Source organism: Grus americana, chromosome 1, assembly GCF_028858705.1.
Source record: "Grus americana isolate bGruAme1 chromosome 1, bGruAme1.mat, whole genome shotgun sequence".
Classification (NCBI taxonomy): Eukaryota; Metazoa; Chordata; class Aves; order Gruiformes; family Gruidae; genus Grus; species Grus americana.
In genome coordinates, this window is record NC_072852.1 from 98,890,634 (window position 1) to 98,906,606 (window position 15,973).

A 15,973-nucleotide genomic window follows, 5' to 3' on the forward strand; every position below is an offset into this window, starting at 1 on the left:
TCTACTTCCCGTTGTCTTCAAGAGTTTCTTGGCTCCATGCGTCAGAAGGGTCAGTTAGTTCACATGCAAGAAAGGCACCAAGTGCAGACCTTGGATCACTCAGACCAAAGAAACTCGATACTTTGTAAGGAGCTCCTTCACAGATGTAAATAAAAAAGGACTTTGGCTTTTGCAGGGTGAGATCCATAATCATTAACTTGTTTGACTTAGCAGAACTGTTTTGGCTGCAGGCAATTCAGTAGGAAGGTAAGGTCTTTTACTGTGAGTGGAAATGAAATAAATGAAGCTCATCTCCAGCAGGAGTACTGAGAACCAGCAGGTAAAGGCTTTTCTAGTAAAGATGTCCCAGGTAAAATCTTGTGGATACAGACACGCATTTTTTTGATGACTGCTCAGCTTCATCCTCAGTCCTCCGGAGTTTTAAGGATTCTCCAGAACCAAAAGGTGGGATATGCAATTTGTATTTCTTTTTATTTGCTCAACGAAACCAAGACGTGTGCTCAGCTTCTTGGAGTGCTTTTGCCTGGATGGTTGTGACATGACATCAGGAATCTGAACACCCGGGACTGCTCCAGGCATCAGCAGCCAGATGAGTTGCACAAAGAGAAAAAAGGAGGGGGAAGCATCCTCAGCATTTGGCAGGAAAAAGGAGCAGCAGTGTTGTGAGTGGATACTCAGCCAGCAGAGGAGGGAGCTGGAGAAAAAGGCTTTGTTTCCCTCCTAATGCGTGATCCTCTCTGTGCTGGGACAAGAGAGTGACCAGAATGCAGTTACCGGCTGCCGGCCCAACCCTTTTAATCCAGAGGGGAGAGAGGTGCTCTGTGGGGAGGAAGGAGAAACATGAGGATGGAGTCAGAACAGGAGAACTGAGAGAAGGTAGGATGAAGGATACTGGGGAGGTGGGGGGAGGAATCAGTCCCCGGCTGCAGTAAGTTGTTACGAGTGACTCTAAGTCGCACGGGAGAGTTCATGTGGGAAGCTAGAGCAGAGCAGACCAGATGTCACCTTACACAATGATTTGCATTGTGTAAAAGCATGCCCTGTAGAGCATCGGCTGAAATTGAAGGCCATCTTCCTCTTCAGACTTGTCGTCCTGTTTTTTTACGTGGAAGCAGCTTCTCAGGTTTAGGTTGCATAGTATGTGAATAGACGTAAGTGGTTCTTTAACACCAAACATGGTTTTTAGGCTGCATAACAGCTAGAGAGAGGACAATTCACAGCACAGAGATCAGTGGTGTTCATTTCTTTATTGACTGTACAGGGAGACTAAAACTCAAAGAGTTGATGTATGTTATAAGTTCCCTTCACAGCCTAACCAAACCACAAGCTATGTGGTCCTTTACTCAGTTTGCGCTCTTTAGAACAACATCTCTTTGATTAGCTGCATTGATAACAGCAATAGTGTGTTACTGTTTCAGCTGACAGCAGCAGGGAAAGCTATCTGGTTCCTTTCAAAAATTGCCTCAGCAAATGACAACATTGCTGAAGGTTTAGTCACTTGCTTGTCAAGGGCCGGTACAGTAGACAAACTGGAAAACCTGGTATTGCGCAGCTGAGGGCTGCAGTTCTGGCGACTTTGATACTTCCCTGCCTCCCGTTTCTCTGTAGCTAGTGCAGACGACGTTATTTGTGCTTCCAAGGAATTCCCCTTATTTATCAGTGTTTTGAGATCACTCCTGTGAACACCATCCCAACTCTCCCTGTTATCGCCTCCAGCCTCGTACTAGAGCTGCTACTGACCATAACTGCAGCCGAAACCAGAAGGAAATGAGTTGGCTCCGTGCTTGCTTCAGAGACAGAGGTCCTCACGCAGAGACAGAAGCTATGAAAAGGCAAAGCTCTGGGCAGGACCACGAGATTATCGAATTGCAAGAAGATAATGTGGAGGAAAGTGAGGCTAATCATGACAAGCCTCTAAACGCTCAAACAAGAAAGGTAGGAATTTCACTTGCTCATTTGATGCCCGCTGTTGGGAAAAATACCACACAGCGAGAGAAATTACACTTTGCCGGAACATCATGTAGGGGTGGTTTAATTTGTTGTTTGAGGGAGAGGGAAAGGTTACTCGACTTGAAAGAAAAAGCTGAAAAACAGTTAAACATATTTCTTTTCTTCTTCTCAATGAAGTATTCTAATATTGGAGTGGGGTTTTAAGATTTTTTTTTTTTTTGTGCTTCGTTGTTTGTTAACTTTAACTTGGGAAATGAAGTTGTAATTGGTACTCTGTGTTTTGCTTTCTCTTTTCATGTGCTGTCAGTGGGATTGGGCTCAAAGCCAGAAAGGAGAAAAGTTGAAACCCATATTAAAACCAGGCTTTCTTTCAGAACAAATTAATCAGAAAAGTGCTGCCAAAACAAGAATAGGATGTCCTGCAACAGATTATGCTGGATTCTCTCTCTTTTTATCTTTGAGCAAATTGCAGTTGCTAACAATTACGAATTTGTATGAATAGTGCGCCCCAAAGCCTCAGTTCAGACCAGCACGTGAGTCCTGAGGAAGGTAGCTCCCAGCGTTTAGCTTAAAGCTATGGAACAGACTAACGCTGGCAGAGGAGTAATATGTACTCACAGGTGACCGTCGTACAATGCTTTTCATTACTCAAGAGCAGAGGGAATATCTACGGCAGAGCTGAGGTGTTTCCCACTCTTCTGTAAGCAGGGTTGAGCCCTCCCGAGAGCTCGGCTGTATTAGTCACCCCACTCCTCCCAAGAGCTCGGCTGTGTTAGTCACCATCCTGCTCCTCCCTTCCCGCTCCTGGCTGAGCAACAGGGACCGCTTCTTCCTGCTTATCATATCTGAGGGATGATTCATTCACTGGCTGGGGGGGGGGCGGGGAACCAAACCATTTACTTGAGTATATCAGGGGCCAGTTACTTCTCCTCCAGCCTGGTAAGCTGAATCAGCTTGTTGCAGGGTCAGGCAAATTCTAGGGAGGTGCAAAGAGGAACAGGAGATGGTGGATGAGAGGCAGGGGTGAGCTAGATCCGCTTGGCTATCTTGAGAAACGTTACCCTTAAGTTTCTGTTTAGCCTGCCTTTTCCCAGAATTGAGTTTGCATCTGGGGTCTGTTTCTGCTGATTCTGGCAATTGGCTTCCTATCCTACAGGGACTGCTGGAAAATTATTGTGCCCTGCTTCGTGCTCGTGTGGCAGGTTAATCAGGAGAACTGCCCTGCCCACCGGGGAGAGATTTTGTCTGCTGCTGCTCCCCCCCCAGCAGCCTTGTGATCTACGTGGGCAATGTCCAGAGGGCGTTGGCCCAGCTGGTAGGGAATAGTCGGGGAGCTGAATGTTTGCTTGATGTCCAGCCAGTTTGCTGTGCATGATTAAGAATTACGCTTTTGTGACGGTATGAATATGTGGCTCAGTCGAAACTTGGGCCTGATAGCTGTCTCAATGGATATTACTATGTTTGATTTCATAGTTGTACTCTAGGTAGTAGTTACTGGCTTTTTTTTTTTTCTTTTTTTCAGATACAAAATGATAGGCTGGTGTCAAGTATTAAATTGAAGCTTCATTCTTCTAAAACATTTTAAAAATCAAATAAAACATATGTATGTAAGCATGATCACACCTGAAAGCATGCTGTAAGCGAAAACACATTCAGGTTTTGCCCAAAGTTCTGCGTGCAGAGGTGCCTGCAGAGACCACTTTCCCTTTCTCTGCCCCCGCTCCTGGAGAAATGATTCTTGTAAGCTCTCTCTGGGGCTGTCTGTTTTCTCTCCCTGTTCATCTGCCACCTCCAAAGAAGCCTTAAGCCAGCTGGTGGATGTCAGTTAAATTCAGTGAACGGCTTTCTATTACGCTGGGTTCTTAGAAAGTTCAAAGAGTAAAGGAAGGTAACCTGGGTTAGTGCCTCCAGCTGGGAGCTGGTTCCTGCCAGCCTGCACGTGTGTGGCCCGGATAAACCACAGCGTGTGCTTTTCCTCACCTGGTACTGATGTCAAAAAGGATGTGGAGTTTACAGCTGGGTTTATGGTGGATGGGGAGGAGGAGGAGCAAATGAAAAGGCATCATGGTCTACTGTCTTATGAATTCACACCCTTCCTTCAATCATTTGGCTGTGGAATAAAATAGTTGGAAGGTTTTTAAATTTGGCTTGCTATGTCACCTAAGCTTTTTTTTTTTTTTTAATATTAGTAATGCTGGGGTAACTAATAAAATACTAACTTCTGCCATGGTCTTAAATCTTATTAAAAATTAAATGAAAGGCAGGTATTATCCTTGCACACATGCACAATTTCTTTGAAGAGAGTTTCCTCGTGATCTCCTAGAACAGGTGAAATTTGTAATAAACTTTGTTAAATGTTCTCAATAGCCTTCAAATTTCAAATCTTCTGAAGAAAAAGGGAGTCAGCTGTGAAAGTCTCAATTATTTTACAGTGTTCTTTAATGCAATAGTATCTAATGAATAGCAGTCCACTTGCTTTGAGTGCTGGCATCCAGGAGCTATGCAGACTGACATCATTAGCATTGCAGAGGGATGAATGATTTTGGAAGTTCTTTCCCAGACACCTTTTTGGTTGGGAGAGATGGCAAACATTAAAAGGACAGCTTGTGGAACATGCAAGTCAAATCTATGTAGTTTAAAAAAAAATTTGGAAGCCATGAAAGCACTTTTGTAGCATGTTAGCTTTATGGGCAATTTGGGAATTGGAAATTCTGCACAAATGGGGAATGATACGGCTCTTTCAAGTAATAGCCTGCCTGTGAACGTCCTTTGCCTTCTGCAGGTCTATGTTCCCACTTGCAGCAGTACTTAAGGGTGGGAACTCCTGGGTGTTGCTTGCCAACGAGACTCTCCCATCTACGTGGGGGTTTTTGTTTCTAAATGTTACAGTAGATACATGCTTAATTTTTCTTTTTCCTGCTTTATTTCATTAACCAACATGCCCCTTTCTTTTGTAACTAGGAGAGAGATTACTGGAAATCATGTGGGAATGTAGTTTTCTGGAAGTGTAAACTATGGATGGTTATAACTACAATTTTTCTAGTGCTCTTCCTGGTCATTCTCATCAGCCTAATTCTTTATTCTAGTAAGTATCGCACTCTCGGTTTGTCCTCTAGTAAAATTGTACAACATGTACAATCTAATATAACACAAATTGACCAGTAGCATCTTTTAAACTCCTGTAAACTGCTGAAGGGACCAGGATGCTGACTGCAGAGGGTGGTGTGTTGAGTAGTGGATGTGAACACTTTTATTTTAGCAGGCAGCAAGCAACTTGTATCCTGATCAGATGGCAATTCCAGTTTGTAGCTAAGCGAGAAAATGTTACGAGAAGAGAGTCGGGGATGAGGATGGAAATGATGCTTGGAACATTGCAACAAGCGCAATGGATGACTTACATCCCCTTGTGTGGTGTCAGTGCCTGTCAGGCTCCCGAAGCAGCTGACTTTTGCTAATGAGGGTGGGTGACGGATTTCCATGTGCTGTCACTTTTCTTCAGGTGACTTGCACTTTTTTTTCCTGTCACCCCAGTCAGTCATTACCTAGGTGATGAGAAAGCCACCCCAGAGGAAGCCAAGAGGTTGTGTGGTTTGGTGTTTTTTGTTGTTCCTCCCCCCCCCCCCCCCCCCCCCCCCACCCCCCAATACTTTTGCTAACTGGAAATTTTCTCTCCCCTTTCTATCTCCTTTTGAATATTAGATGTTTACACAGATGAGGATGACTATTGGGATCCTGATGCACTGCTAAATAGTGGAAATTGTCGCAATTTTTCAGGAACGTTGGAGTTAATGTGTGGTCTCCCACACCTTTTCTCTGAAGACATTACTAAGAGGGTATGTGTTGATGTTTTTCTTGGCAAAACTGATTCTACTTGTAACATAAATTCAGTGTTTTCCCTTTTAATAAGTTTCTGTTTCTCTATGTAGCAACGTGGTCATTTGCAAGTCCATAAAAAATTCTGAGTTGTACTTTTACTAGTATAATATTAAGCGCTGATCTAGAAAAAAGAATTGTCTGTTTTTAAGCACACGAGCAGTTTACATTGATTTTTAAAAAAAAAAAAAAAAAAGTGCCTGAGTTTTTTCCCCAAATTTGAGCAATGGTTGGGACACCTTTTTCATAGAATCATTGAACAATTTAGGTTAGGAGGGGTCTGTGAAGGTCATCTAAACCAAGTGCTGGCTGAAAGTCCTGTGAGTTGCACTCTCCTGTGAGTACACAATGACAGCCTGGGTTTATAGCTGCCATTTCCATCGAGCCATCACAGCTCATTTGGGGCTGAAATAAGGCCAGCAGGCACAGCAGTGCTGATTTAGACTCTCCGTGGAAAGGGAGTCTCAGTAGAGAGACCCTTCCCTCTACCAAGTAGGAGTAGAAGAGCTTTTTGGTACTAATAAAAACCCAAGCCAAACAACATCAGCAACATGAGCACATACTTTTAGTTCACCCTGAATGCCTCCGTTGTGTTAAGGTAATCTATGTGTTTGGGTGATTACTATATTAACTTGTCTGTCAAGGTTAAAGGGATTGTGTGAACCTTTTCCAGGGCAGATATTTGCTGATATTTGACCTTCAGCAACTGTGTTTATGCCCCTTAAAACACCTTGTAGGAGTGATTTGCTGTACTTTCTTTTATGGGGGAAAGAGAGAGTGAATGGAAGAAATATTTCTTTCTTTTTCTTTTTTCTCTCCAAGTTAACAGATGTCTACAGTTCATCTCCAGCTCTAGGACGCTACTTTAGGTCAGCTGAGGTGGTTTATTTCAGGTAAGCAATTTCTGTCACCAAAATTATCTGAAAATTCCAGGCTTTTGATGAGACATACATATGCCTATGTAAATATGCACAACATTTAAATCTGAAAAATAGGTTGTTTGGGGGAAAGTTGTATGTATAGGTAGCGAAAACCGGTTGAATCATCCTCTGATGTAAATGGCAAGTGCTGCTAGTAATATATAATGACTAATATTTTGTTGCTGTTAAGTATCATCTCTGTTGTCTTTGGCTCCAAGTGCAGCCCTTAATAAACATATTTAAGAATATTTATTAATAGGAAAATGAACTGCTGGAACCACTTGAGATTGACATGGCTTAAATAGCCTTAAATAAAAAAAACAGGGTTGATGGGGAGGGGAGAACTGTTTTGCTCCCAAAAGAGCTAAAGGCAACAGGGGCATACAAGTTGTGAGAGCCAAATCGGTAATATTGCATTGCTGGTTTGTTTGGACCACTTTTGCCCCTCGCTTTATTTTGGACAACAGGAGGAAAAAAAGCATCAGCATGTTGGAGAGACTGGTGGAACAGGCATGAGAGGCAGAGCAGGTGGCAGAGTGAAGGCTAGGCTAGCCTGGGTGGGAGACGCTTACGTGTGAAGGAGAAGCTCGGCCACCGAAGGCTGGTGGAGCCAGAGGGGTAGCAGTGGTGGGAGGAAGGGGAAAAGCATCCAGGCCTGCCTTCTTCAGGCTGGAACACAGGGAGGATCTTACTCTAGGCAGAAATTGGCACTGGAGGAAGGCTAAGACGTTTATTGTGTTTGAGACTGTGAAATTTTAATTTATGGAGATACTGTAGATTTACAACAGGAGGCAGGTTAAGCAGCAGAGGGAAAAGTGGGGCTGGAAAGATCAGCTGCGCACGGTCCTGCCATGGGAAGATAGCAGAGAGGCAAGGGAAGGCGGCCAGAGAGCTTCCCCAAGGACTTTTGAAAAAGCACTGTTACAAAAGGGATTAGAAAGACAGGAGAAAATCAAGGCAAGTAGATTTGCAAAGTCCCAAGGCCCTTGAGAGAGCAAGGACAGAGGAAGAGCCCCCTTGGGCTGCGGCAAGGGGCGGTCCTGAGGGCACTTTGGGGAACGTGCTCCCCTGCACTGCCAGCCTTGGGCACGCCAGCTCTGTTCAATGAGGGAGCTGTAGCTCCTTAGCCTTACGAGTAAAAATTATCATTTAGGCCATCAAGCACAAAGCTGTAGTTCTGCATACGTATTGACTAGCTGATGTCTCTCTCTGCCTCTTCGTATATGCGTGTGTCTCTGCCTCTTTGTCTCTCTCTGTGTCTCCTTTTCTTTTCTCCCATCCAACTACTTTTTTGATGTTTTAAATTCTGTGAGTACAAAATGTAACTGTCAAACTGTAGTCAGTGGATTTGGTAGACCACAAACAATGAAATCTCCAGAGATGGACTGCAGTTTGGTGGTTTGCATAATTCTCTTCAGAGCTGAGTTAGGAGCACAGCTGGGTGGCCCCAGGTACTGCTAGCAGGAGAGCAAATCTTTCTGCAGGTTCTCAGCTAACCTATGCATGAGATATCGCAGCATATCTTATCGTTAGGTACTTGTGAAGTACAAGTGCCGAAAACCTCACCCCATTAGGACATGTGTCCAATTGCCCTTTATACATTTGAAAAAATCTCAGGTTGGTTTCAGGTATGTGCCTAGTTTCTGTTAATGTCAAGAGCTGCTCTGAGAAGGGAGGGGGAGGAGGAAACTGCAACTTTTGATGGCAGTTTTCCTTTATAATGCTTTTCTTTAGAACAAGTTTTAAAAAAAATCCATGCCAACTTTGATATGAAAAGTCAGTCTTCTCAAAAAAGAAAAGATCCAGTGGGGACTTGAATTCACACTTGACTTTGTTTTTCAGTAATGAAAGCTCCACTGTATTTTATCAGCTAGAGTTTTCTGTACCGCCAGCAACAGAGGGGTTTACGGAAAACATGATGAACTCAGATTTTATAAGGAACGTTTTACGTCAAAATATTTATGATGAAGAAGATACTTTCAGTCATGGAACATCTGAATGTAACAGGTTAAAGCTTGACCCGACTTCTCTCACATTAACGTGTAAGTGCTGTACCTTAGAGAAACTGTTTCTTTACAAAGAGCAGAAGTATTTTCTTGGAAGGTGGGAAATCTTTCTGGCAAGATGTTGAGATTTGTTAGTAAATATATTTTGCACAGCAGTATTAAGAAAATTGTAAAATATTCAGTTTTCAAGAAAGTCTTGCTATGCTTAGGATATAACCTGTGATTCACTGTTTGGTCCTCTGATGAGAAAGGGAGTAGTGATGATACTGGTCAGCTGCGGACTCCAACCAAAGAGGTTTCAGATCACCTCTTGCATTCTGTTTGTACAAAGAAAATCTTCTTGTGTGTGTGTACCATAACAGGGAGCCAAATAATGAAATATGCTTCTCCTTATTGTATCTTCATATTTGAATGCGTATAAACCAAATTTTAATCCAAGGAAAACAGGATAAGTGATTTGGGAGTGAACATCTGATTTTTTCCAGAGTCAAGGATGAAAAAGACTCCTAATTTTTGCCTTTTCAGAGGTTTTTTGGAAAATTTATTATGCACAGAGATATCTTTTAAAGGAATCAAATGTTCACTCTTCCAGGTTTTCTAGGTAGTGATTCCAATGACTGCCAGTGACTAGGTAGTGATTCCAATGTATTTAGATTTGTCTTGATTGAAACGTCAGCATAAAAATCCTATGAGCTTTGTGGTTTTACTAAAAACATTGAATAGAGCCGCTTACCCCCACCCCCTATGTGCTTTCACAATAATTCTAGGCTAACACATGACCATACAGTCTATATAAGTAAAATTTGCAATTAACTCATTGATTTCTCTTGGTAGTCTTGTCAAGGGACAAGACAGCAACAAGTCATGAGTTCCAATTCTCAGTATGATTTTGTTCCTTACATATTGACAGGATTAATAGAAAAATGCAGTGTAAAAGGTACAGGAAAGAATATGCTGAAATATCTAAAGTTTCATTTTAATCTTAATAATGTACTGTTTTACCTTTCAGAGAAATGACGAAAAGACTCCTCATCTTCCTCACTGCCCAGAAGAGATGGGCTTCTCCTGTCTATTAGTAATCCCAGGGTAGGGAGCTATTCGTTAGGTAGAAACACTTCTAAAGATGATGTCCTGTAAATGCTGTCTGTGATACAGTATCGTAAATGGAAAATGTGATATATCTATAACAGTGTTATATTCCTATAACACCGCTACCTCCTTCTTTATTGTTGTCCTGATATCTCAATAACCCATTTTACTCTTCTGAAAATCATGCATCTTGTCTGATGCATGCTCTATTGACTTTGAAACCTCTGCTTTGTCTTGCCTTATAATTAAATCTAGATTCCTTGCACGGCCTTTAAAAGCAGTCTTACACATGGCTCCTTTTTTCTTCTCTTGGCTCATTCAAAATTATCTGCACAGCTTCATCCTTAATGCTCACTTCCACCCATGCTCATGACTGTTACTTTTTTCCCTGCTAACTTCATATGCCATGTTTCCCCGTTGTTCGTTCTTCATAAAACAGTCTGAAAACTTAAATATCCTGTCTATTTTCTTTAATTACGTGCAAGACCTTTGAACTAGCTTCTTCAGTGAGCTTGAGCTCTCATCATTCCCTTGTTCATCCTACAGTCTTCCTGAATAAGGTGGCACCTGCTCTATTTTTCTCTTCTGTAATGCAAAATAGAAATGAAGAAACATCAGGAAGGAACATGTCTTGTTCACTAACACATCTGAATACAACAGTAATCTTTCAATGGTCAAAATTAGCCATGTGATTTAATAATTAGCTACTGGTACTAGTGAACAGACAGCTATTTGACCTGCATTTGTAAATTCAGAGAGGAACTAGTCTATACCCTTAATTATAGCCCCTGTCTCAGCAGTGGGGATAAAAACAAACAAATGCAAGATATTTGCCTTAATAAGGCAGCAAGTAGTTGTTTTTATTGACAAGAGATCGGATGAGATGGACCACTGCTAAGAGGAAGGTGCTGAAGCAGACCATGTAGGCCGGCATGGCATGAGAGTTATAGCCAGTAACTGGCTATAACATGAAAATGAAAAATTAAGCATTATCTTTACATGTAATGGAATGGATTCACTACCATGTTAGTGAAGTATAGCTTCTTGTCATTTTTTGTAGCCAGTATAAATGTTAGTACTGTTGGATAGAGAAATTTATTTTAAGCAACCTTTTGTATTGTGAAAAATACCTTATGGGAAATTGTGTTTTTCTTTTTCTAATGTTATTAGTTTATTTAAGAAGTAATCTGACAATTTTACTGTGCATTAAATTATTTATTGTTACTCTTAAAGTGATTGCTTTCATTCTTTAGCAGCTCCAGTCTTTCAGCTGTTTGAGTTGGAAAATAACCATCGGAATTCTAAATGCTGAGAGTTTATGAAGTGTCTGTCTGACAGAGCCGTACACTCAAAACTGTATTTGTAGTTGCTTGAGTTTTAATGGAGCTTGGGAAACAGCCTGGACCAAATTAATGGTTCACATAGCTCTCATATTTGTGGCTAATTCTGACCCCATCTTGATCTGTAAGATGTAGTGTTGGCTGTAAGAGCCATAATTTCTCTTGATGCAATGTTCTATGCAGCATACAACTAGAGCAGATATTCCTTCTGAGTCTTACATTGGGGAAGGATAAAATTCGTGGTTTGTGCGGTTTGTCCCAAAAGCAGCAGGCCATGAAAATACCAGCAGTGAAGAAATAATTTGCCTTTGAGATGCTGCTTGATCCTACTGCTCTTACTAACATGACTGAACCTGCCCTTGAACACTTCTTTGTCTTGATTCTGTTTCTAAGAACTGAAAAATAATATACTGATTATGCTTCTTTATGGCGACACCCCTATGTGCATAAGGAGTTGACAAAAAAAAAAAGGAGCCAAGCACCCATTTTTTTCCGGCCGTTCTCTTCTGCCCTAGTACCTTTACCTCAGCAATTCACAGGAAAGGAGGTGGTGGAGTTGTAGCAAGATGTTGTGATATTCAACAGAAAATGTCCGACTTTACAGTCCATCTCCGGTCAAGCTGTGAACTCTCATTGAAGGAAATATCAAAAACTGACAAAAAGTGGTTTCTAGTTTTAGATCTTTGAGGTAAATTGATCACGTAAAAGAAATTAACCAAGCGAATTAATTATGACCATCTATTAGGGATAGAGCAGCGAGCAAACACATTATTTCATCAGGTTAGATATTTTGTGGAAATGCTTAAGGTTAATTTTAATAGAAGAAGTGTAGGTAATACTTTAATGGCTGAGGCAACTTGAGATAGTGTTGAAAAGGAAGAGAAAAGATAGTTCTGGTAATTCAGCTTGTGGAGTGTACAACCAGCCCTTTAAAATCCCACGGCAGGCAGTTATCTGTGTCGCCACAGCAGCCAGTACAAATTTTGGGCCGATCCAGCTGCCTGTCACTGCAGCAGTACCTGCAGAGCACTGCCTGCACCGTGCTGCGTGCAAGCATTCACCTGTGGGGCTGCCCTGGCACCGAAACCGCGGGTGGGAGTCGCGAAGGTTCTACACCGTAAAGCCAGGGCTGCAGCCAGCCATCACGTACGAAGGAAGATTTAAAAGCAGGAAAACTGTTCGACATTTTCTTCAAAATTGTTTTATTACAAAAACGGAGGGAGCAGAAAAACATGCTTAAGTAAGAACAGAGGCACATAATCACCTTATGAGCTCTGGTGAACAGTTGAGTAACTGGTTTCAGTCCTATGCGCATGCCCGGAGATGCTGCCTGCTGAGGGGGGGTTACGTTCTGGCATTGCAGAGTCAAACCTGACACTCCTGCAGGAGTGAGCTGGAAGCGCTGCGTCACGAAGGAAACATCTGGGAATCTTCTGCTGAAAGGTGTGCAGTTACCGCCTGTGCAGCGTTGGTTTTCATAGTCTTCTAAGTGGCTGGAATTTTTGTTTGGCATGCAGTTTGTTGCTTTTTAATTTTTTTTTAACTTAAAATTTTTATTTAATTCCAATTTCATTAAGACTTCACTCTAAGATAAGTAGTACTACATTAAAGGGTGGGGCAGGGGCGATTTGAGAAATGAGTTATTTATCTGTTTAGCCTGGAGAAGACTGGGAGGGGATCTCATAAATTCTTATAAATATCCAAAGGATGGATGTCAAGGTGATAGGGTCAGACTCTTTTCAGTGGTGCCCAGCGACAGGACGAGAGGGCACAAACTGGAACACAGGAAGTTCAGTCTGAACACGGGGAAAAACTTTTTCACTGTGAGGGTGACCGAGCACTGGGACAGGCTGCCCAGAGAGGTTGTGGAGTCTCCTTCTCTGGAGATGTTCAAAACCCGCCTAGATGTGATCCTGTGCAACCTGCTCTGGGTGATCCTGCTCGAGCCAGGGGGGTTGGACTCTGATCTCCAGAGCTCCCTTACAACCCCTACCGTTCTGTGATCTACATTGTATAATGGTATATATCAAGCAGGCCAGAGAAACTTTGGAAAAGAGTAAGTGCATCTAACACAGGGTCTATGCTTTCATTTAAAAAGCTAATCCCCTCCAAACAAACAAAAAACCCAACAACAGGGGGTGGTGTTGTTACCGCATTTTTGAGATTTCTATCAGTAGTTCTATAAGACCATTCTTTAAAAATAGGTCCTGTAAAAGTCCAGAAAAAAGTGCAGCCTCAGTTGCTTCTAGTAATGAAGCACCTAATTTTCTATAGAGAAAGATTGTCTTACAATGACAGTTGCTCCTGATTCCTCTAGTTTAATTGTCAAGTCCTGTACTCTATCCACATCTCATTCTCTGATCAGATTTGTCTCATTGGTAATGACTGGCAGATGTGTCCTAATGAGTAAGCTTGGTAACAAGAGACAGGTGTTTGTTTGAAGACCTGACACCAGAGGTAGGATGGTTAGCAAGGCTGCATAAACATTCAAGTAAAAGAGTGTCCCTTTCTAAGTCATCAGGACATAATCATAGTCACTGTGCTCTTCAGAGCTGGCAATATTTTCTTTCCTCTTGGGCACATTGACAAGTGCATATTCTGTCTGATTATTGCTGTTAATCACAGAGGTTTTATGTTTCACGTTGTGGTTAACAGTAGAGTACCACAGTTCTCTAGAATTCATGGAATCTTTTTCGGCAAAATATTCCTGGGGAGGGGAGAGAGAGAGAGAGAGACAGGCTTCACCATGATTATACCCTGAAGAAGTCTGCAACATGAACAAATCTGGTATAGCCTTGTGTGCTCACGCAGTGATGTTGACCAACATATATAGCACTGAGAACGGTTTGTAAATCCACAGTTATTTTCCTACTGTAGAGGCCATGGCTGGACACCAGAAGCACCTCAAAACACGTGCACACCTGGTGTGTGTGGGTGGAGGCCTGACTCTTGTCCTGAGGTTGGCACTGCTCAGTGGTAGGTTACGTGACAAAAAGCTCATCGCCACGCACACAAGGGAGCACAGCGATGCAACGGCAGGTGAGGGAGCCCAAATCATGCCCTGCCCTCGCTCCCCCCAGGGCTGTCCCAGGAAAGCCACCAACCTGGTAGGGCCAGGGTGACATCTACGCAATGAGTGAATGGGAGCAGCTCTCCAGATCATGGTACAGATGAGGCTGGAGGGGGCTTGCTAAAGGTGTGGGGCATATTATGGTGCACATGAGGGGAGAGCATTTGAGGTTTGCACAGGACTTAATGTGGGAAGTTTAGAGGAGGAACTAAAGGGAGGTATCAGGGTGATTTGCTGCGTGAAAAGCATAGGAAAACAGAGGAATAAAGGGAGGGCCAGGGGAGTCGCAGCCAGCTGCCAGAGAGACGTTGGGTCCGGGAGTCAACTAAGACTCCAAGTGCGTGTGTGCATTTGTGCAGGAGACACGCTGTCCTGGAAGGGGCACTGGCCTCATGGGAGATGTGGCAATGGCTTACCCCCTCCTTGGCGGCCTTCATCTAATGCTCTCCTTGAAAACAGAGGGAGGAGAAGGAAGAGCCATTAATGAAGGAGGAGGTAAGATTGTGTGGGTAAATGCCTTTCCAACTCTGTTTAGACTTGTCTTCCTTTTACCTCTTGAAGGTGTTTGCTAATAGGTTGTGGGCGACTGTGCATATAAATAGGTAGCAGGATGACTCATTAAATCCAAAGGGATGGTGTGAACTGATTAAATACTCGGAGCCAGAAGTTAAAAAAATTGTTTTCCCTGATGCTCTTGATTTGAACCCACTGGGTAATAAAGCCAGTGAGTAAATATGGGCTTTGTAGTGGCATCCTCTATTGTCTGCAGTAGCAGCAGTATTTTAAGTGGGTGTTGTTGAGTTCACGCTGACATTTGTAGCTACCTTTCGTACTCTGTAAGTGGAACAGAGGTCTCTGCTCCATGGGTAAATAAACCCAAAGGGTTTTCTTTTATTTTTCAAAGCTAGAAGTGAGAAATAGTTGTTAGAACCTAATTCCTGCAGAATCTGTCTCAGATTTTCCTAGCTTATATAATTCATTTCGTCAGTTTGGACTCTGCTTGGTGTTGAAGGACCTCCTGACCTTGAGGACACTTCACTGAAAATAATTACTTAGTTTTGAGTTGAGGCTTGGTAAAATTTTGAAATTCTGGAAGTTTTAAGGAGCAGAGCAACAAGGGTAGACTTGCTCTTAAGGAATTCTTCAACTATCTGCAGGGGTATGGCGCTCTCCTCCCCTAGTCACTATTGCAAAGAATTGGGAGGGCAGCAGCACTTTCCTAATGTGCCTGGATATGAGAACAGGTAGGGTCTTTATTTTCATGAGTGACTGGCTCCAAAGCCACTGGAAGTGAAGCCTGGAGCACCTCTTGTCCCTTCCAACCTAGAGGTCTACCCAAGCCTTACTCATAGCCATGTTTTCCAGAACGCTCCCAGTCTACCAGTTTTGTAAAACTGTTATCATTTACCTTCTCTTAACAGCGAGGAGACTGAAGCACAGAGGTGGAGTGATTTGTCACACGCACTGATGGTGCAGAAGTGACCGCGAAGATTCTTGAGATTTTGGTTTAGTCTTTCATTATTCACAGGCCGGGTTTGATACTCGGAAAGGCCAGCTCTCCTATTGCACTAACAACCCTCCCAGGACTGTCTTCAAATGACACTCTGGGGCTTTTACTTGGGACCAAAAAACTCTCAAAACCAGACAGCTACTTGGCAGGTTCCCCATTACAGTTCCACCCCCTTCTCTTCTGTTCCCCCACAGTCCACCCCACGCTCACATGTA

The 15,973-nt window shown here is 42.8% G+C and overlaps 1 protein-coding gene across 3 annotated transcripts; it reads left to right on the top strand.

The window, feature by feature from the left end:
* Positions 1 to 100: 100 nt before the first annotated feature.
* Positions 101 to 11,070, top strand: C1H3orf52 (chromosome 1 C3orf52 homolog). Of its 3 annotated transcripts, none has more exons than XM_054837261.1 (7): positions 101 to 319; positions 1,717 to 1,935; positions 4,912 to 5,035; positions 5,650 to 5,783; positions 6,646 to 6,716; positions 8,586 to 8,785; positions 9,759 to 11,070. In XM_054837261.1, coding segments are annotated over exons 1-7 (789 nt in total). In that variant the 5' UTR covers positions 101 to 280; the 3' UTR covers positions 9,761 to 11,070. The 3 variants fall into 3 exon arrangements, with proteins under 3 accessions (XP_054693236.1, XP_054693224.1, XP_054693244.1); XM_054837249.1 differs by having other exon boundaries at positions 102 to 444; XM_054837269.1 differs by lacking the exon at positions 101 to 319 and adding an exon at positions 451 to 876.
* Positions 11,071 to 15,973: the final 4,903 nt, after the last annotated feature.